Source organism: Engystomops pustulosus, unplaced genomic scaffold, assembly GCF_040894005.1.
Source record: "Engystomops pustulosus unplaced genomic scaffold, aEngPut4.maternal MAT_SCAFFOLD_462, whole genome shotgun sequence".
NCBI classification, from domain to species: Eukaryota; Metazoa; Chordata; class Amphibia; order Anura; family Leptodactylidae; genus Engystomops; species Engystomops pustulosus.
The window spans coordinates 33,056-53,957 of NW_027285341.1; the positions used below are offsets into that span (position 1 = coordinate 33,056).

A 20,902-nucleotide genomic window follows, 5' to 3' on the forward strand; every position below is an offset into this window, starting at 1 on the left:
CTGACCACTGCTGGCTATGATAGAAAGGTGTCAGGACACACAAGACATGGCAGCTGGCTGTGTATGGGGGTGTAGTCACAGAGTGGTCAGAGCGCCCATGCTGACCCCTGACCACTACTGGCTATGATAGAAAGGTGTCAGGACACAGGACATGGCAGCTCGCTGTGTATGGGGGGTGTAGTCACAGAGAGGTCCGAGCACCCATGCTGACCCCTGACCACTGCTGGCTATGATAGAAAGGTGTCAGGAGACACAGGACATGGCAGCTCGCTGTGTATGGGGGGTGTAGTCACAGAGGGGTCAGAGCGCCCATGCTGACCCCTGACCACTGCTGGCTATGATAGAAAGGTGTCAGGACACACAGGACATGGCAGCTCGCTGTGTATGGGGGGTGTAGTCACAGAGGGGTCAGAGCGCCCATGCTGACCCCTGAGCACTGCTGGCTATGATAGAAAGGTGTCAGGACACACAGGACATGGCAGCTCGCTGTGTATGGGGGTGTAGTCACAGAGGGGTCAGAGCGCCCATGCTGACCCCTGACCACTGCTGGCTATGATAGAAAGGTGTCAGGACACACAGGACATGGCAGCTCGCTGTGTATGGGGGATGTAGTCACAGAGGGGTCAGAGCACCCATGCTGACCCCTGACCACTGCTGGCTATGATAGAAAGGTGTCAGTACACAGGACATGGCAGCTCGCTGTGTATAGGGGGTGTAGTCACAGGGGGGTCAGAGCACCCATGCTGACCCCTGACCACTGCTGGCTATGATAGAAAGGTGTCAGGACACACAAGACATGGCAGCTCGCTGTGTATGGGGGGTGTAGTCACAGAGGGGTCAGAGCGCCCATGCTGACCCCGGACCACTGCTGGCTATGATAGAAAGGTGTCAGGACACACAGGACATGGCAGCTCGCTGTGTATGGGGGGTGTAGTCACAGAGGGGTCAGAGCGCCCATGCTGACCCCTGATCACTGCTGGCTATGATAGAAAAGTGTCAGGACACACAGGACATGGCAACTCGCTGTGTATGGGGGGTGTAGTCACAGAGAGGTCAGAGCACCCATGCTGACCCCTGACCACTGCTGGCTATGATAGAAAGGTGTCAGGACACAGGACATGGCAGCTCACTGTGTATGGGGGGTGTAGTCACAGAGGGGTCAGAGCACCCATGCTGACCCCTGACCACTGCTGGCTATGATAGAAAGGTGTCAGGACACACAGGACATGGCAGCTCGCTGTGTATGGAGGGGTGTAGTCACAGAGGGGTCAGAGCGCCCATGCTGACCCCTGACCACTGCTGGCTATGATAGAAAGGTGTCAGGACACAGGACATGGCAGCTCGCTGTGTATGGGGGGTGTAGTCACAGAGGTCAGAGCGCCCATGCTGACCCCTGACCACTGCTGGCTATGATAGAAGGGTGTCAGGACACACAGGACATGGCAGCTCGCTGTGTATGGGGGTGTAGTCACAGAGTGGTCAGAGCGCCCATGCTGACCCCTGACCACTGCTGGCTATGATAGAAAGGTTTCAGGACACACAGGACATGGCAGCTCGCTGTGTATGGAGGGGTGTAGTCACAGAGGGTTCAGAGCGCCCATGCTGACCCCTGACCACTGCTGGCTATGATAGAAAGGTGTCAGGACACAGGACATGGCAGCTCGCTGTGTATGGGGGTGTAGTCACAGGGGGGGTCAGAGCGCCCATGCTGACCCCTGACCACTGCTGGCTATGATAGAAAAGTGTCAGGACACACAGGACATGGCAACTCGCTGTGTATGGGGGGTGTAGTCACAGAGAGGTCAGAGCACCCATGCTGACCCCTGACCACTGCTGGCTATGATAGAAAGGTGTCAGGACACAGGACATGGCAGCTCACTGTGTATGGGGGGTGTAGTCACAGAGAGGTCAGAGCGCCCATGCAGACCCCTGACCACTGCTGGCTATGATAGAAAGGTGTCAGGACACACAGGACATGGCAGCTCGCTGTGTATGGGGGTGTAGTCACAGAGGGGTCAGAGCGCCCATGCTGACCCCTGACCACTGCTGGCTATGATAGAAAGGTGTCAGGACACACAGGACATGGCAGCTCGCTGTGTATGGGGGGTGTAGTCACAGAGGGGTCAGAGCGCCCATGCTGACCCCTGACCATTGCTGGCTATGATAGAAAGGTGTCAGGACACACAGGACATGGCAGCTCGCTGTGTATGGGGGGTGTAGTCACAGAGGGGTCAGAGCACCCATGCTGACCCCTGACCACTGCTGGCTATGATAGAAAGGTGTCAGGACACAGGACATGGCAGCTCGCTGTGTATGGGGGTGTAGTCACAGAGGGGTCAGAGCACCCATGCTGACCCCTGACCACTGCTGGCTATGATAGAAAGGTGTCAGGACACACAGGACATGGCAGCTCGCTGTGTATGGGGGGTGTAGTCACAGAGAGGTCAGAGCGCCCATGCAGACCCCTGACCACTGCTGGCTATGATAGAAAGGTGTCAGGACACACAGGACATGGCAGCTCGCTGTGTATGGGGGTGTAGTCACAGAGGGGTCAGAGCGCCCATGCTGACCCCTGACCACTGCTGGCTATGATAGAAAGGTGTCAGGACACACAGGACATGGCAGCTCGCTGTGTATGGGGGGTGTAGTCACAGAGGGGTCAGAGCGCCCATGCTGACCCCTGACCACTGCTGGCTATGATAGAAAGGTGTCAGGACACACAGGACATGGCAGCTCGCTGTGTATGGGGGTGTAGTCACAGAGGGGTCAGAGCACCCATACTGACCCCTGACCACTGCTGGCTATGATAGAAAGGTGTCAGGACACACAGGACATGGCAGCTCGCTGTGTATGGGGGTGTAGTCACAGAGGGGTCAGAGCACCCATACTGACCCCTGACCACTGCTGGCTATGATAGAAAGGTGTCAGGACACAGGACATGGCAGCTCGCTGTGTATGGGGGGTGTAGTCACAGAGGGGTCAGAGCGCTCATGCTGACCCCTGACCACTGCTGGCTATGATAGAAAGGTGTCAGGACATGGCAGCTCGCTGTGTATGGGGGGTGTAGTCACAGAGGTCAGAGCGCCCATGCTGACCCCTGACCACTGCTGGCTATGATAGAAAGGTGTCAGGACACACAGGACATGGCAGCTCGCTGTGTATGGGGGGTGCAGTCACAGAGGGGTCAGAGCGCCCATGCTGACCCCTGACCACTGCTGGCTATGATAGAAAGGTGTCAGGACACACAGGACATGGCAGCTCGCTGTGTATGGGGGGAGTAGTCACAGAGGGGTCAGAGCACCCATGCTGACCCCTGACCACTGCTGGCTATGATAGAAAGGTGTCAGGAAACACAGGACATGGCAGCTCTCTGTGTATGGGGGGTGTAGTCACAGAGGGGTCAGAGCACCCATGCTGACCCCTGACCACTGCTGGCTATGATAGAAAGGTGTCAGGACACACAGGACATGGCAGCTCGCTGTGTATGGGGGTGTAGTCACAGAGGGGTCAGAGCGCCCATGCTGACCCCTGACCACTGCTGGCTATGATAGAAAGGTGTCAGGACACAGGACATGGCAGCTCGCTGTGTATGGGGGTGTAGTCACAGAGGGGTCAGAGCACCCATGCTGACCCCTGACCACTGCTGGCTATGATAGAAAGGTGTCAGGACACACAGGACATGGCAGCTCGCTGTGTATGGGGGTGTAGTCACAGAGGGGTCAGAGCGCCCATGCTGACCCCTGACCACTGCTGGCTATAATAGAAAGGAGTCAGGACACACAGGACATGGCAGCTCGCTGTGTATGGGGGATGTAGTCACAGAGGGGTCAGAGCACCCATGCTGACCCCTGACCACTGCTGGCTATGATAGAAAGGTGTCAGGACACAGGACATGGCAGCTCGCTGTGTATGGGGTGTGTAGTCACAGAGAGGTCAGAGCACCCATGCTGACCCCTGACCACTGCTGGCTATGATAGAAAGGTGTCAGGACACACAGGACATGGCAGCTCGCTGTGTATGGGGAGTGTAGTCACAGAGGGGTCAGAGCGCCCATGCTGACCCCTGACCACTGCTGGCTATGATAGAAAGGTGTCAGGACACACAGGACATGGCAGCTCACTGTGAATGGGGGTGTAGTCACAGAGGGGTCAGAGCACCCATGCTGACCCCTGACCACTGCTGGCTATGATAGAAAGGTGTCAGGACACAGGACATGGCAGCTCGCTGTGTATGGGGGTGTAGTCACAGAGGGGTCAGAGCGCCCATGCTGACCCCTGACCACTGCTGGCTATGATAGAAAGGTGTCAGTACACAGGACATGGCAGCTTGCTGTGTATGGGGGATGTAGTCACAGAGAGGTCAGAGCACCCATGCTGACCCCTGACCACTGCTGGCTATGATAGAAAGGTGTCAGGACACACAGGACATGGCAGCTCGCTGTGTATGGGGGGTGTAGTCACAGAGGGGTCAGAGCCCCCATGCTGACCCCTGACCACTGCTGGCTATGATAGAAAGGTGTCAGGACACACAGGACATGGCAGCTCGCTGTGCATGGGGGGTGTAGTCACAGAGAGGTCAGAGCACACATGCTGACCCCTGACCACTGCTGGCTATGATAGAAAGGTGTCAGGACACAGGACATGGCAGCTCGCTGTGTATGGGGGGGGTGTAGTCACAGAGGGGTCAGAGCGCCCATGCTGACCCCTGACCACTGCTGGCTATGATAGAAAGGTGTCAGGACACAGGACATGGCAGCTCGCTGTGTATGGGGGGTGTAGTCACAGAGAGGTCAGAGCACCCATGCTGACCCCTGACCACTGCTGGCTATGATAGAAAGGTGTCAGGACACAGGACATGGCAGCTCGCTGTGTATGGGGGGTGTAGTCACAGAGGGGTCAGAGCGCCCATGCTGACCCCTGACCACTGCTGGCTATGATAGAAAGGTGTCAGGACACACAGGACATGGCAGCTCGCTGTGTATGGGGGGTGTAGTCACAGAGGGGTCAGATCGCCCATGCTGACCCCTGACCACTGCTGGCTATGATAGAAAGGTGTCAGGACACAAAGGACACGGCAGCTCCCTGTGTATGGGGGGTGTAGTCACAGAGGGGTCAGAGCGCCCATGCTGACCCCTGACCACTGTTGGCTATGATAGAAAGGTGTCAGGACACACAGGACATGGCAGCTCGCTGTGTATGGGGGGTGTAGTCACAGAGAGGTCAGAGCACCCATGCTGACCCCTGACCACTGCTGGCTATGATAGAAAGGTGTCAGGACACACAGGACATGGCAGCTCGCTGTGTATGGGGTGTAGTCACAGAGGGGTCAGAGCTCCCATGCTGACCCCTGACCACTGCTGGCTATGATAGAAAGGTGTCAGGACACAGGACATGGCAGCTCGCTGTGTATGGGGGATGTAGTCACAGAGGGGTCAGAGCGCCCATGCTGACCCCTGACCACTGCTGGCTATGATAGAAAGTTGTCAGGACACACAGGACATGGCAGCTCGCTGTGTATGGGGGGTGTAGTCACAGAGGGGTCAGAGCGCCTATGCTGACCCCTGACCACTGCTGGCTATGATAGAAAGGTGTCAGGACACACAGGACATGGCAGCTCGCTGTGTATGGGGGGGGTGTAGTCACAGAGGGGTCAGAGCGCCCATGCTGACCCCTGACCACTGCTGGCTATGATAGAAAGGTGTCAGGACACAGGACATGGCAGCTCGCTGTGTATGGGGGGTGTAGTCACAGAGGGGTCAGAGCGCCCATGCTGACCCCTGACCACTGCTGACTATGATAGAAAGGTGTCAGGACACACAGGACATGGCAGCTTCCTGTGTATGGGGAGTGAAGTCACAGAGGGGTCAGAGCACCCATGCTGACCCCTGACCACTGCTGGCTATGATAGAAAGGTGTCAGGACACACAGGACATGGCAGCTCGCTGTGTATGGGGGGGTGTAGTCACAGAGAGGTCAGAGCGCCCATGCTGACCCCTGACCACTGCTGGCTATGATAGAAAGGTGTCTGGACACACAGTACATGGCAGCTCGCTGTGTATGGGGGGTGTAGTCACAGAGGGGTCAGAGCGCCCATGCTGACCCCTGACCACTGCTGGCTATGATAGAAAGGTGTCAGGACACACAGGACATGGCAGCTCGCTGTGTATGGGGGGTGTAGTCACAGAGGGGTCAGAGCGCCCATGCTGACCCCTGACCACTGCTGGCTATGATAGAAAGGTGTCAGGACACACAGGACATGGCAGCTCGCTGTGTATGGGGGGTGTAGTCACAGAGGGGTCAGAGCGCCCATGCTGACCCCTGACCACTGCTGGCTATGATAGAAAGGTGTCAGGACACAGGACATGGCAGCTCGCTGTGTATGGGGGGTGTAGTCACAGAGGGGTCAGAGCCCCCATGCTGACCCCTGACCACTGCTGGCTATGATAGAAAGGTGTCAGGACACACAGGACATGGCAGCTCGCTGTGTATGGGGGGTGTAGTCACAGAGGGGTCAGAGCGCCCATGCTGACCCCTGACCACTGCTGGCTATGATAGAAAGGTGTCAGGACACACAGGACATGGCAGCTCGCTGTGTATGGGGGGTGTAGTCACAGAGGGGTCAGAGCGCCCATGCTGACCCCTGACCACTGCTGGCTATGATAGAAAGGTGTCAGGACACAGGACATGGCAGCTCGCTGTGTATGGGGGGTGTAGTCACAGAGGGGTCAGAGCCCCCATGCTGACCCCTGACCACTGCTGGCTATGATAGAAAGGTGTCAGGACACACAGGACATGGCAGCTCGCTGTGTATGGGGGGTGTAGTCACAGAGGGGTCAGAGCGCCCATGCTGACCCCTGACCACTGCTGGCTATGATAGAAAGGTGTCAGGACACACAGGACATGGCAGCTCGCTGTGTATGGGGGGGTGTAGTCACAGAGGGGTCAGAGCGCCCATGCTGACCCCTGACCACTGCTGGCTATGATAGAAAGGTGTCAGGACACACAGGACATGGCAGCTCGCTGTGTATGGGGGGTATAGTCACAGAGGGGTCAGAGCGCCCATGCTGACCCCTGACCACTGCTGGCTATGATAGAAAGGTGTCAGGACACACAGGACATGGCAGCTCGCTGTGTATGGGGGTGTAGTCACAGAGGGGTCAGAGCGCCCATGCTGACCCCTGACCACTGCTGGCTATGATAGAAAGGTGTCAGGACACACAGGACATGGCAGCTCGCTGTGTATGGGGGGTGTAGTCACAGAGGGGTCAGAGCGCCCATGCTGACCCCTGACCACTGCTGGCTATGATAGAAAGGTGTCAGGACACAGGACATGGCAGCTCGCTGTGTATGGGGGGTGTAGTCACAGAGGGGTCAGAGCACCCATGCTGACCCCTGACCACTGCTGGCTATGATAGAAAGGTGTCAGGACACACAGGACATGGCAGCTCGCTGTGTATGGGGGTGTAGTCACAGAGGGGTCAGAGCGCCCATGCTGACCCCTGACCACTGCTGGCTATGATAGAAAGGTGTCAGGACACACAGGACATGGCAGCTCGCTGTGTATGGGGGGTGTAGTCACAGAGAGGTCAGAGCGCCCATGCTGACCCCTGACCACTGCTGGCTATGATAGAAAGGTGTCAGGACACAGGACATGGCAGCTCGCTGTGTATGGGGGTGTAGTCACAGAGGGGTCAGAGCGCCCATGCTGACCCCTGACCACTGCAGCTATGATAGAAAGGTGTCAGGACACACAGGACATGGCAGCTCGCTGTGTATGGGGAGTGTAGTCACAGAGGGGTCAGAGCACCCATGCTGACCCCTGACCACTGCTGGCTATGATAGAAAGGTGTCAGGACACACAGGACATGGCTATATATAAATGTAGAGATTTGTGAATGTGGGGAGTGAAAAATAAAACTCAAAATTGATAAAAGGCCTCGGCATTAAGGGGTTAATTGCAATACGTTCCAAACTCGATATCACAGGATCTCAAAAATATCGTCTCTCTGCTTTTCCCGATGATGTTTTACCTTCTCTTACTACCCTGAACCTTCCCTGCCTCATGTTTTGGACGCCCTGAATGCCCCATTTACGTGGAGGCCCCCCCCCCCCCAATCTTATCTCCCCCTTAGCTGTGCTGCGTTTACTCCATCATTACAACCTTTCTTAGTAATAATAAAAATAGAAAAAAGAGAATCAGCTCACCACTCTTGTAGTTTGTCTTGTGGATTTCTGCCGATGCACGGACGTGCTGTGCGGGGACCAGAATATGCAGCCAAGGAAAAGGGTATTTGTCCAGCGTCCAGGCAAAAAAAATATTTTTTGTGTTGAATCATAAAATTTCCACTTTATTAATCAAAAAAGAATTAAAAACAATAGAGACGTCTCATAATAGAAAAGGGATCTGACGCGTTTCGGACTATACCTAGTCCTTAGTCGTAGCCTTCTCGTACACTATAAACTCATTGTATTTAAGCATTGCCGGCAAACCGGAAGTGAGTTCACACATGGTCATGTGATGTTACAACATATGATACGGACCAGGGAAGGATTTTACTGCAGTAAGTAACTTTCTAATATATATATAACAAATCATTTCTATAGTTAAGACCTTGGGGAAACCTCGTTTTTAATGTTAGTATCCAATACGCCTCTCGTGATTTCAACTTCTTGGTCCAATCCCCTCCTCTTTTGGGGCGGAATACTTTTTCTATGGGGATAATGCGTAAATGTGAAATGTCTCCTTTGTGCTGTTCATATAAATGCTTGGACAGTCCTGACATATTGGAATGATATATGTTGTTTTGTTTTTTTGCTGCTGTAATGTGTTCTGCGATTCTCGTTTTTAACTTTCTGGTTGTACATCCTATGTACTGTTTATCGCATTCTGTGCATGTGGCTAAGTAAACCACATGATCGCTATTGCAGTTCATGTAAGACTTTATGTTATATTGTTTATGTGTCTGTGTAGACATGAAAACAGTATTTTTGTGTAATATATGACACAAATTACATCGTGAATTTCCACATTTATAGCTGCCTTTGTATTTCAGCCACGTTTGTTGTGTGTCATTATGAGTAGTGAACATGTTAGGAGATATTAGAGTGCCTAAATTTGGTGCATTTTTTGCTACAACTCTAATTCCTTTGTCGAGTATCTGAGATAACTTAGCATCTTGGTATAGTATAGGTAAATGTTTTTTGACAATGCGAGAAATTTGATTGAATTGTGTACTGTATGTTGTACTAAATGTGATAGACTGATTACGGACACTGTCATTTTTCTTTTTCTGTCTTTTTTTCTTCCTAAAATGTTCTGTTCTTGATTGAACATTTACCGCTGCTTCTGTTCTGTTCACATGATTACTGTTGTATCCTCTTTGAAGTAAGCGTTGTGAAATTTGTGTGGCAGCTTCTTTATAGGTTTTTTCATCTGAACATATGCGTTTAGCTCGTATGTATTCCCCCTTGGGGAGATTGTGTATTACATGTGGTGGATGGCAGCTGGATGCATGTAATAAAGTATTGCCTGATATTGGTTTTCTGTATAAGTTGGTATGTATACATTTGTTTGACATGTCCCCAGTTAAGGTTATGTCTAAGAAGGAGATAGAGCTTGTGGAGTGAGAAAAGGTGAATTTTAAATTGAGAAAGTTGGCATTGAGATATTCTACAAATTTGTGTATATCATTATCGGAACCTTTCCATATACATAGACAATCGTCTATGTAGCGCCCATACCAGACAATTTCTGATGCAAATTTATTGTTAGTATGATAAATATATTGTTCTTCAAACCAGGACATGTATAAATTTGCCAATGTGGGTGAAAATTTAGCGCCCATCGGGCATCCTTGTTGCTGAAAATAAAATGAGCCATCAAAATTGAAAAAATTATTTTTCAATAAAAAAAGCAATACGTCCAGAATGTAGTCAATAAGCTCCCTCGAAAATTTGCTATATGATGTTAAGTGATGTGAGATTGCTTTAACAGCTAGTGTGTGAGGTATGCATGTATACAAACCCACTACATCACATGTGACCCATTTGTAATGATGTTGCCACTTCATAGTATCCATAGCCTTAAGCACTTCAAATGTGTCTTTTATATATCCAGGTGTTCTTCTCACGAAAGGTTGTAGGATGTTGTCCAACCAGGCTGCTGTTCTTTCGGTGGGCGATCCTATTCCCGAGATAATAGGTCTGAATGGTGGAGGAAAAACATTTTTTTGCGTTTTTGGTAATGCATAAAAAATTGGTATGTTGGGGTATTCTGGTATCATGTTGTCCACCTTTTGTTGAGAAAAAATATTTAGACAAACACCTTCTTGTAACATTTCCTTCAACTGAGTTTTGACTTGACTTGTAGGATCCATGGATACTGCCATATAAATTTCAGGTTCTTGTAGCATTTTAAAAATTTCTTGTTTATATAGTTCTTTGTCCAGGACTGTAATTGTTCCCCCCTTATCTGATGATCGAATTATAATATGGGGGTTAGCTTGAAGTTCTTTTATCGCCTGTTTTTCTTTTGCAGTTAAATTGTTTTTATTTAGAACATATTGTTCTTCTTGTAATAATGCTAGATCTCTTTCTACTCCGTGTTGGAATTGATCCATGACATCCACTCTAGAATTTACCGGGTAGAATGAAGGGTTAGATGTGACAATGAAGTTGGCAGCATGTTGTATAGGAAAACTTTCTTCTGTTACAATATCTTGCAGCTCTGTCAATTGCACCATTGCAAAATGTTCATGAAATTCATTATTAATAGTTAAATTTGACTGGCCCCGCATATTAAACACGTCATTGTTGACCAACTTTGTGCAGTTGCTTTGATCTTGGTCAAAAAAATGTCTTTTTAATGTTAAAAGACGTATAAATTTATTTGTGTCTTTGATGGTTTCGTATAGGTCGAAGTTTCTTGTTGGTACGAAATTTAGACCTTTTGTTAACACTGAAATTTGAGACGTTGTTAGTGTACATGCTGATAGATTGATGACTGTGGACTTATTATATTCTTCATTTATTGTTGTTTTCGTCGGATCATGGGATGTTTTATTGGATTTGTGTTTTCTTCCTCCCCGGCGTGTGCGTTTTTTCGGTTGTCGTTTTTTGATTTTCTTACTGTGGCATCTCCTTGTTTAAAATATTGGCTTCTGTTGTCTTCAATGTCAGATATGTCTGTGTTTATGTCTGATGTTTCATACTCAGATGAGCTGAATGTGACTTTAGGTTGTGAATAATCTTGATTCCGTCTTTTTAAAATGGACTTAGGTTTGTAGTTGCGTTTTTGTTTCCACGTATAAACTCTGTCCAGTTTGTAATCTTGTACATCTCTTTCAAATTTGTTCTTTTTAGTTTTAGTGATGCTATCTTCTAGTTTTTTAATATTAATGTCAATTTTAGACATGATGTTATTATACTCTTCTTGATTGTAGTCTTTTAGTAATTCAGATTCTAGCTTATGAGCTTGTTCATTAAGTTCCTTTAATTTTTGTTCTTCGTGTTGTACTATTAACTGTATTAATTTTAAGGAACAATCAGATATTATTTGCTGCCATTTTTTGAGAAATTCATCTGTGTATATTGTTGTGGGTGTTTTGTATACTCGTAGCCCACGAGGAGTATGAAACATCAGACATAAACACAGACATATCTGACATTGAAGACAACAGAAGCCAATATTTTAAACAAGGAGATGCCACAGTAAGAAAATCAAAAAACGACAACCGAAAAAACGCACACGCCGGGGAGGAAGAAAACACAAATCCAATAAAACATCCCATGATCCGACGAAAACAACAATAAATGAAGAATATAATAAGTCCACAGTCATCAATCTATCAGCATGTACACTAACAACGTCTCAAATTTCAGTGTTAACAAAAGGTCTAAATTTCGTACCAACAAGAAACTTCGACCTATACGAAACCATCAAAGACACAAATAAATTTATACGTCTTTTAACATTAAAAAGACATTTTTTTGACCAAGATCAAAGCAACTGCACAAAGTTGGTCAACAATGACGTGTTTAATATGCGGGGCCAGTCAAATTTAACTATTAATAATGAATTTCATGAACATTTTGCAATGGTGCAATTGACAGAGCTGCAAGATATTGTAACAGAAGAAAGTTTTCCTATACAACATGCTGCCAACTTCATTGTCACATCTAACCCTTCATTCTACCCGGTAAATTCTAGAGTGGATGTCATGGATCAATTCCAACACGGAGTAGAAAGAGATCTAGCATTATTACAAGAAGAACAATATGTTCTAAATAAAAACAATTTAACTGCAAAAGAAAAACAGGCGATAAAAGAACTTCAAGCTAACCCCCATATTATAATTCGATCATCAGATAAGGGGGGAACAATTACAGTCCTGGACAAAGAACTATATAAACAAGAAATTTTTAAAATGCTACAAGAACCTGAAATTTATATGGCAGTATCCATGGATCCTACAAGTCAAGTCAAAACTCAGTTGAAGGAAATGTTACAAGAAGGTGTTTGTCTAAATATTTTTTCTCAACAAAAGGTGGACAACATGATACCAGAATACCCCAACATACCAATTTTTTATGCATTACCAAAAACGCAAAAAAATGTTTTTCCTCCACCATTCAGACCTATTATCTCGGGAATAGGATCGCCCACCGAAAGAACAGCAGCCTGGTTGGACAACATCCTACAACCTTTCGTGAGAAGAACACCTGGATATATAAAAGACACATTTGAAGTGCTTAAGGCTATGGATACTATGAAGTGGCAACATCATTACAAATGGGTCACATGTGATGTAGTGGGTTTGTATACATGCATACCTCACACACTAGCTGTTAAAGCAATCTCACATCACTTAACATCATATAGCAAATTTTCGAGGGAGCTTATTGACTACATTCTGGACGTATTGCTTTTTTTATTGAAAAATAATTTTTTCAATTTTGATGGCTCATTTTATTTTCAGCAACAAGGATGCCCGATGGGCGCTAAATTTTCACCCACATTGGCAAATTTATACATGTCCTGGTTTGAAGAACAATATATTTATCATACTAACAATAAATTTGCATCAGAAATTGTCTGGTATGGGCGCTACATAGACGATTGTCTATGTATATGGAAAGGTTCCGATAATGATATACACAAATTTGTAGAATATCTCAATGCCAACTTTCTCAATTTAAAATTCACCTTTTCTCACTCCACAAGCTCTATCTCCTTCTTAGACATAACCTTAACTGGGGACATGTCAAACAAATGTATACATACCAACTTATACAGAAAACCAATATCAGGCAATACTTTATTACATGCATCCAGCTGCCATCCACCACATGTAATACACAATCTCCCCAAGGGGGAATACATACGAGCTAAACGCATATGTTCAGATGAAAAAACCTATAAAGAAGCTGCCACACAAATTTCACAACGCTTACTTCAAAGAGGATACAACAGTAATCATGTGAACAGAACAGAAGCAGCGGTAAATGTTCAATCAAGAACAGAACATTTTAGGAAGAAAAAAAGACAGAAAAAGAAAAATGACAGTGTCCGTAATCAGTCTATCACATTTAGTACAACATACAGTACACAATTCAATCAAATTTCTCGCATTGTCAAAAAACATTTACCTATACTATACCAAGATGCTAAGTTATCTCAGATACTCGACAAAGGAATTAGAGTTGTAGCAAAAAATGCACCAAATTTAGGCACTCTAATATCTCCTAACATGTTCACTACTCATAATGACACACAACAAACGTGGCTGAAATACAAAGGCAGCTATAAATGTGGAAATTCACGATGTAATTTGTGTCATATATTACACAAAAATACTGTTTTCATGTCTACACAGACACATAAACAATATAACATAAAGTCTTACATGAACTGCAATAGCGATCATGTGGTTTACTTAGCCACATGCACAGAATGCGATAAACAGTACATAGGATGTACAACCAGAAAGTTAAAAACGAGAATCGCAGAACACATTACAGCAGCAAAAAAACAAAACAACATATATCATTCCAATATGTCAGGACTGTCCAAGCATTTATATGAACAGCACAAAGGAGACATTTCACATTTACGCATTATCCCCATAGAAAAAGTATTCCGCCCCAAAAGAGGAGGGGATTGGACCAAGAAGTTGAAATCACGAGAGGCGTATTGGATACTAACATTAAAAACGAGGTTTCCCCAAGGTCTTAACTATAGAAATGATTTGTTATATATATATTAGAAAGTTACTTACTGCAGTAAAATCCTTCCCTGGTCCGTATCATATGTTGTAACATCACATGACCATGTGTGAACTCACTTCCGGTTTGCCGGCAATGCTTAAATACAATGAGTTTATAGTGTACGAGAAGGCTACGACTAAGGACTAGGTATAGTCCGAAACGCGTCAGATCCCTTTTCTATTATGAGACGTCTCTATTGTTTTTAATTCTTTTTTGATTAATAAAGTGGAAATTTTATGATTCAACACAAAAAATATTTTTTTTGCCTGGACGCTGGACAAATACCCTTTTCCTTGATTACAACCTTTCCATTGGACGAAAGGTTTATACATATGGAATCTGTGATGCAAAACAAACCTGCAGGAAGATTGAGAGATTCCGATATTAGGACCTCGGTGTGACCCCCAGATCTGATCTCTTGTCCTTCCCCTCTGTTAGACCTTTCTCCTCATCCCCCTCTTCTTCTTGGTTGCAGCTGGCGTTTGAGAAGACGGTTTCGGCGATGCAGCTTGTACTGCAGAGGACGATCACCAGTGCACGCAGTGAGTCCCAGGCAGACATCACGGTAGTCGTAGTCGTGTGGGGAGGGTCATGGGTATCTAATTTGAGGTGTGGGTCAAACTGTTGTGATTGATGTTTCTCTGCAGCTCTGGCTGGACCTGGAGTCAGACCGTCCTACGCTCAGCTGGAACTGCGGATGGTACAAAGTAGGAAGGACATTGAGAACCCTGAACTGATAATTCAGGGCACCGTGTTATAAAGCCCGGCTACCAAGGAACCTATGGACCAAAGTAGAGACTCCAGTTCTAATCCACCGAGAGACCCGGGGCCCAAAGCACAAAGAGAGCGGCCACTGGCCTCAGAGGAGCTCAACCTCCAGGCTCGTAGCGTCCTCTCCAGCTTCATTGTGTGCCAAACACTTACCAGCAACCTGCAAGAAGCCCCAGTCCTGCCCCTCTCAGGGGCTCTCCTGATTATTGTGCCCTCGGGTCTGCAGACAACTGGGGCCCAATGTGTGCGTTGTCATGCAGGATGTGTTCATCATCAAACGTGTTGGTTTGTGGCATTAACTACACAGATAATAAATGACTACTGACGACAACTGAGTCGCTGATCCCCTGCCCGGGAGCTATGGACTGAACTGGAGACACCCCCCCCCCCACTACCGCTGTCTCTGCTGCTTTCTTTTCACCTCTACCAGTCTTCACCAGTTTCAACATCAGCCTTCGTTTCCTATCTTCCTGCTATAGACTGAAGTCTGTTTCCTGTCTTCTGTATACAATCTGTAAACTTCTGCCCCCTCTAACACCACCACCACCTCTATAACTCGGATGAGACGTCGATTTTGGCTCCCCTCTCCCTCAGGCGTCAGGCCTGTCTGCGCTCCCCCCCTCCCCTCTGTTGTGACACCTGTCTGCCCCTTTTGGGCTCGTCATCTCTGTCTTCTCCCCTCTCCCTTGGTCGCGTCATCTTTGTCTGCCCCCCTCTCCCTCGGACGCGTCCGCGTCTCTGTCGGCTCTCCTCTCCCTCGGGAGCGGCGCGTCTCTGTCGGCTCTCCTCTCCCTCGGGAGCGGCGCGTCTCTGTCGGCTCTCCTCTCCCTCGGGAGCGGCGTCTCTGTCGGCTCTCCTCTCCCTCGGGCGCGGCGCTTCTCTGTCGGCTCTCCTCTCCCTCGGGCGCGGCGCTTCTCTGTCGGCTCTCCTCTCCCTCGGGCGCGGCGCTTCTCTGTCGGCTCTCCTCTCCCTGGGGCGCGTCTCTGTCGGCACTCCTCTCCCTCAGGAGCGGCGTCTCTGTCGGCACTCCTCTCCCTCGGGAGCGGCGTCTCTGTCGGCACTCCTCTCCCTCGGGAGCGGCGTCTCTGTCGGCACTCCTCTCCCTCGGGAGCGGCGTCTCTGTCGTCTCTCCTCTCGCTGGGGCGCGTCTCTGTCGGCTCTCCTCTCCCTGGGGCGCGTCTCTGTCGGCTCTCCTCTCCCTCGGGCGCGGCGCGTATCTGTCGGCTCTCCTCTCCCTCGGGAGCGGCGTCTCTGTCGGCTCTCCTCTCCCTGGGGCGCGGCGCGTATCTGTCGGCTCTCCTCTCCCTGGGGCGCGGCGCGTATCTGTCGGCTCTCCTCTCCCTGGGGCGCGGCGCGTATCTGTCGGCTCTCCTCTCCCTGGGGCGCGGCGCGTATCTGTCGGCTCTCCTCTCCCTGGGGCGCGGCGCGTATCTGTCGGCTCTCCTGTCCCTCGGGGGCGGCGTCTGTGTCGGCTCTCCTGTCCCTCGGGGGCGGCGTCTGTGTCGGCTCTCCTGTCCCTCGGGGGCGGCGTCTGTGTCGGCTCTCCTGTCCCTCGGGGGCGGCGTCTGTGTCGGCTCTCCTGTCCCTCGGGGGCGGCGTCTGTGTCGGCTCTCCTGTCCCTCGGGGGCGGCAGCTCCATATCACATTTGTTAATGAGTTTGGGTTTGTTAATGAGGGTCGTTACTCATCCATCCCCATCAGGGGTCTCCCAGCCCCCGCGATGAGCTCCAGTTTTGTCCACCCCCTTCCCTGTAGGGTTTGTTTTCCTTGTGCCTTTGTGGGTGAGACGTCGATTTTGGCTCCCCTCTCCCTCAGGCGTCAGGCCTGTCTGCGCTCCCCCCCTCCCCTCTGTTGTGACACCTGTCTGCCCCTTTTGGGCTCGTCATCTCTGTCTTATTCCCTCTCCCTTGGACGCGTCATCTTTGTCTGCCCTCCTCTCCCTCGGGCGCGGCCGCGTCTCTGTCGGCTCTCCTCTCCCTCGGGCGCGGCCGCGTCTCTGTCGGCTCTCCTCTCCCTGAGGAGCGGCGTCTCTGTTGGCTCTCCTCTCCCTGGGACGCGTCGCGTCTCTGTCGGCTCTCCTCTCCCTGGGGCGCGGCGTCTCTGTCGGCTCTCCTCTCCCTGGGGAGCGGCGGCTCTGTCGGCTCTCCTCTCCCTCGGGCGCGTCGGCTCTCCTCTCCCTCGGGCGCGGCAGCTCCATATCACATTTGTTAATGAGTTTGGGTTTAGTCGTTACCCATCCATCCCCATCAGAGGTCTCCCAGCCCCCGCGATGAGCTCCAGCTTTGTCCACCCCCTTCCCTGTAGGGTTTGTTTTCCTTGTGCCTTTGTGATCCTTACACACACAGCCCCCCCCTCCGGTTCTGTTCTCGCAGTATTGGAGCACATATTGTCTGTATCTTGTACACGTTCTGTGCTATATCCAATATGGCCGCCAATAAACTGCCGCACATTGTCTCATTATAACCACGCCCTCTGTGCACCCAGTAAAGGCTCCCAGCCGTTCTGGTGGGTCACTGCAAGATCCATCCCTGTGATATTCAGAGTAAAACCTTTCATAATATGATTTGGAAAATGTGAAATATCCTAGCGGGAGGCGGCATCAGCCTCAGGGGCAACAGAGAATGGAGACCCCGAGGGCAGAAGCTCCGTTGAATAAAGGATCCAGCGGCTGAGCTCCAGGGAGGGATCAGGAAAACATTACGTCTTGGCTCCTTATACATCAAGCCTGACTGTGAGGAAGCCTAAGGACAGTAGTTTTCTCCGGGGATAGATCTGTTCACACACGAGGGCGGGTCCTGGGGATGGGTCCTGAGGGCGGCCGGTGTTATCACCGTGTGCTGCAGTCTGAATGGTTTGGATTTGGCCGCCATTGGAGTGAGACGCCTCGGGATTATCGTTGGCTTTTGGATGGGAAACCGTGTGACGAGATAAGTTTCTGCTGTTTATGGGACATTTCTCCATCTCTGACGCCAGAAATCGCTTCAACGGATTTAAACGTGGGCGACATCTGCACCAAGGACGCCCGGCAGACGCGGTTACCGAGGAAACCATTCAAAAACTCCACGACGTGAAGCACCGTGGATATAGGATCTGTATACAATTATACACAGAGGAGAATGTACAGGATATAGGATCTGTATACAATTATACACAGAGGAGAATGTACAGCAGTGATCAGTATATGGGATACAATGTACAGGATATAGGATCTGTATACAATTATACACAGAGGGGAATGTACAGCAGTGATCAGTATATGGATACAATGTACAGGATATAGGATCTGTATACAATTATACACAGGGGGGAATGTACAGCAGTGATCAGTATATGGATACAATGTACAGGATATAGGATCTGTATACAATTATACACAGGGGGGAATGTACAGCAGTGATCAGTATATGGATACAATGTACAGGATATAGGATCTGTATACAATTATACACAGAGGAGAATGTACAGCAGTGATCAGTATATGGATACAATGTACAGGATATAGGATCTGTATACAATTATACACAGAGGGGAATGTACAGCAGTGATCAGTATATGGGATACAATGTACAGGATATAGGATCTGTATACAATTATACACAGGGGGAATGTACAGCAGTGATCAGTATATGGATACAATGTACAGGATATAGGATCTGTATACAATTATACACAGGGGGAATGTACAGCAGTGATCAGTATATGGATACAATGTACAGGATATAGGATCTGTATACAATTATACACAGGGGGGAATGTACAGCAGTGATCAGTATATGGATACAATGTACAGGATATAGGATCTGTATACAATTATACACAGGGGGGAATGTACAGCAGTGATCAGTATATGGATACAATGTACAGGATATAGGATCTGTATACAATTATACACAGAGGAGAATGTACAGCAGTGATCAGTATATGGATACAATGTACAGGTTATAGGATCTGTATACAATTATACACAGAGGAGAATGTACAGCAGTGATCAGTATATGGATACAATGTACAGGATATAGGATCTGTATACAATTATACACAGGAGAATGTACAGCAGTGATCAGTATATGGATACAATGTACAGGATATAGGATCTGTATACAATTATACACAGGGGGGAATGTACAGCAGTGATCAGTATATGACAGTGATGGCGAACCTTTTAGAGTCCGAGTGCCCAAACTTCCACAAAGACCCGCTTATTTATCGCAAAGTGCCAACACAGAAATTTAATTTGTGATTTATACTCCCTTCTCTGTCACAGTTTTCATTGATACCAGCCCCTGAGGACACCCATAAAGGAGAAAATAGTCCCAGGTACAGCTGTCACTTTAAAATAGCTCTGTGCACAGCAAGTCCTGGGCTGTCTGGGACTGTAGGAAGATACCTGGAGTCATCCAGAGTGCCCACAGAAAGGGCTCTGAGTGCCACCTCTGGCACCAGTGCCATAGGTTAGCCATCACTGGTATATGGGATACAATGTACAGGATATAGGATCTGTATACAATTATACACAGGGGGGAATGTACAGCAGTGATCAGTATATGGATACAATGTACAGGATATAGGATCTGTATACAATTATACACAGAGGAGAATGTACAGCAGTGATCAGTATATGGATACAATGTACAGGATATAGGATCTGTATACAATTATACACAGAGGAGAATGTACAGCAGTGATCAGTATATGGATACAATGTACAGGATATAGGATCTGTATACAATTATACACAGGGGGGAATGTACAGCAGTGATCAGTATATGGATACAATGTACAGGATATAGGATCTGTATACAATTATACACAGAGGAGAATGTACAGCAGTGATCAGTATATGGATACAATGTACAGGATATAGGATCTGTATACAATTATACACAGAGGAGAATGTACAGCAGTGATCAGTATATGGATACAATGTACAGGATATAGGATCTGTATACAATTATACACAGGGGGGAATGTACAGCAGTGATCAGTATATGGATACAATGTACAGGATATAGGATCTGTATACAATTATACACAGAGGGGAATGTACAGCAGTGATCAGTATATGGGATATAATGTACAGGATATAGGATCTGTATACAATTATACACAGGGGGGAATGTACAGCAGTGATCAGTATATGGATACAATGTACAGGATATAGGATCTGTATACAATTATACACAGGGGGAATGTACAGCAGTGATCAGTATATGGATACAATGTACAGGATATAGGATCTGTATACAATTATACACAGGGGGGAATGTACAGCAGTGATCAGTATATGGATACAATGTACAGGATATAGGATCTGTATACAATTATACACAGGAGAATGTACAGCAGTGATCAGTATATGGATACAATGTACAGGATATAGGATCTGTATACAATTATACACAGGGGGGAATGTACAGCAGTGATCAGTATATGGATACAATGTACAGGATATAGGATCTGTATACAATTATACACAGGGGGGAATGTACAGCAGTGATCAGTATATGGATACAATGTACAGGATATAGGATCTGTATACAATTATACACAGGGGAGAATGTACAGCAGTGATCAGTATATGGATACAATGTACAGGATATAGGATCTGTATACAATTATACACAGGGGGAATGTACAGCAGTGATCAGTATATGGGATACAATGTACAGGATATAGGATCTGTATACAATTATACACAGGGGAGAATGTACAGCAGTGATCAGTATATGGATACAATGTACAGGATATAGGATCTGTATACAATTATACACAGGGGGGAATGTACAGCAGTGATCAGTATATGGATACAATGTACAGGATATAGGATCTGTATACAATTATACACAGGGGAGAATGTACAGCAGTGA

The 20,902-nt window shown here is 48.1% G+C and overlaps 1 protein-coding gene across 1 annotated transcript in view; it reads left to right on the forward strand.

Annotated features, from left to right (window-relative positions):
* Positions 1-15,366, forward strand: part of LOC140111450 (pyridoxal kinase-like) — a gene marked incomplete at its 5' end in the record, with an annotated part of 42,713 nt that extends 27,347 nt beyond the window's left edge. Inside the window, 2 exons of the mRNA XM_072132383.1 lie at positions 14,740-14,806; positions 14,912-15,366. Coding sequence (XP_071988484.1) covers positions 14,740-14,806; positions 14,912-15,024 — 180 coding nt within the window. The remainder of the gene's footprint in view (positions 1-14,739; positions 14,807-14,911) is intronic.
* Positions 15,367-20,902: the final 5,536 nt, after the last annotated feature.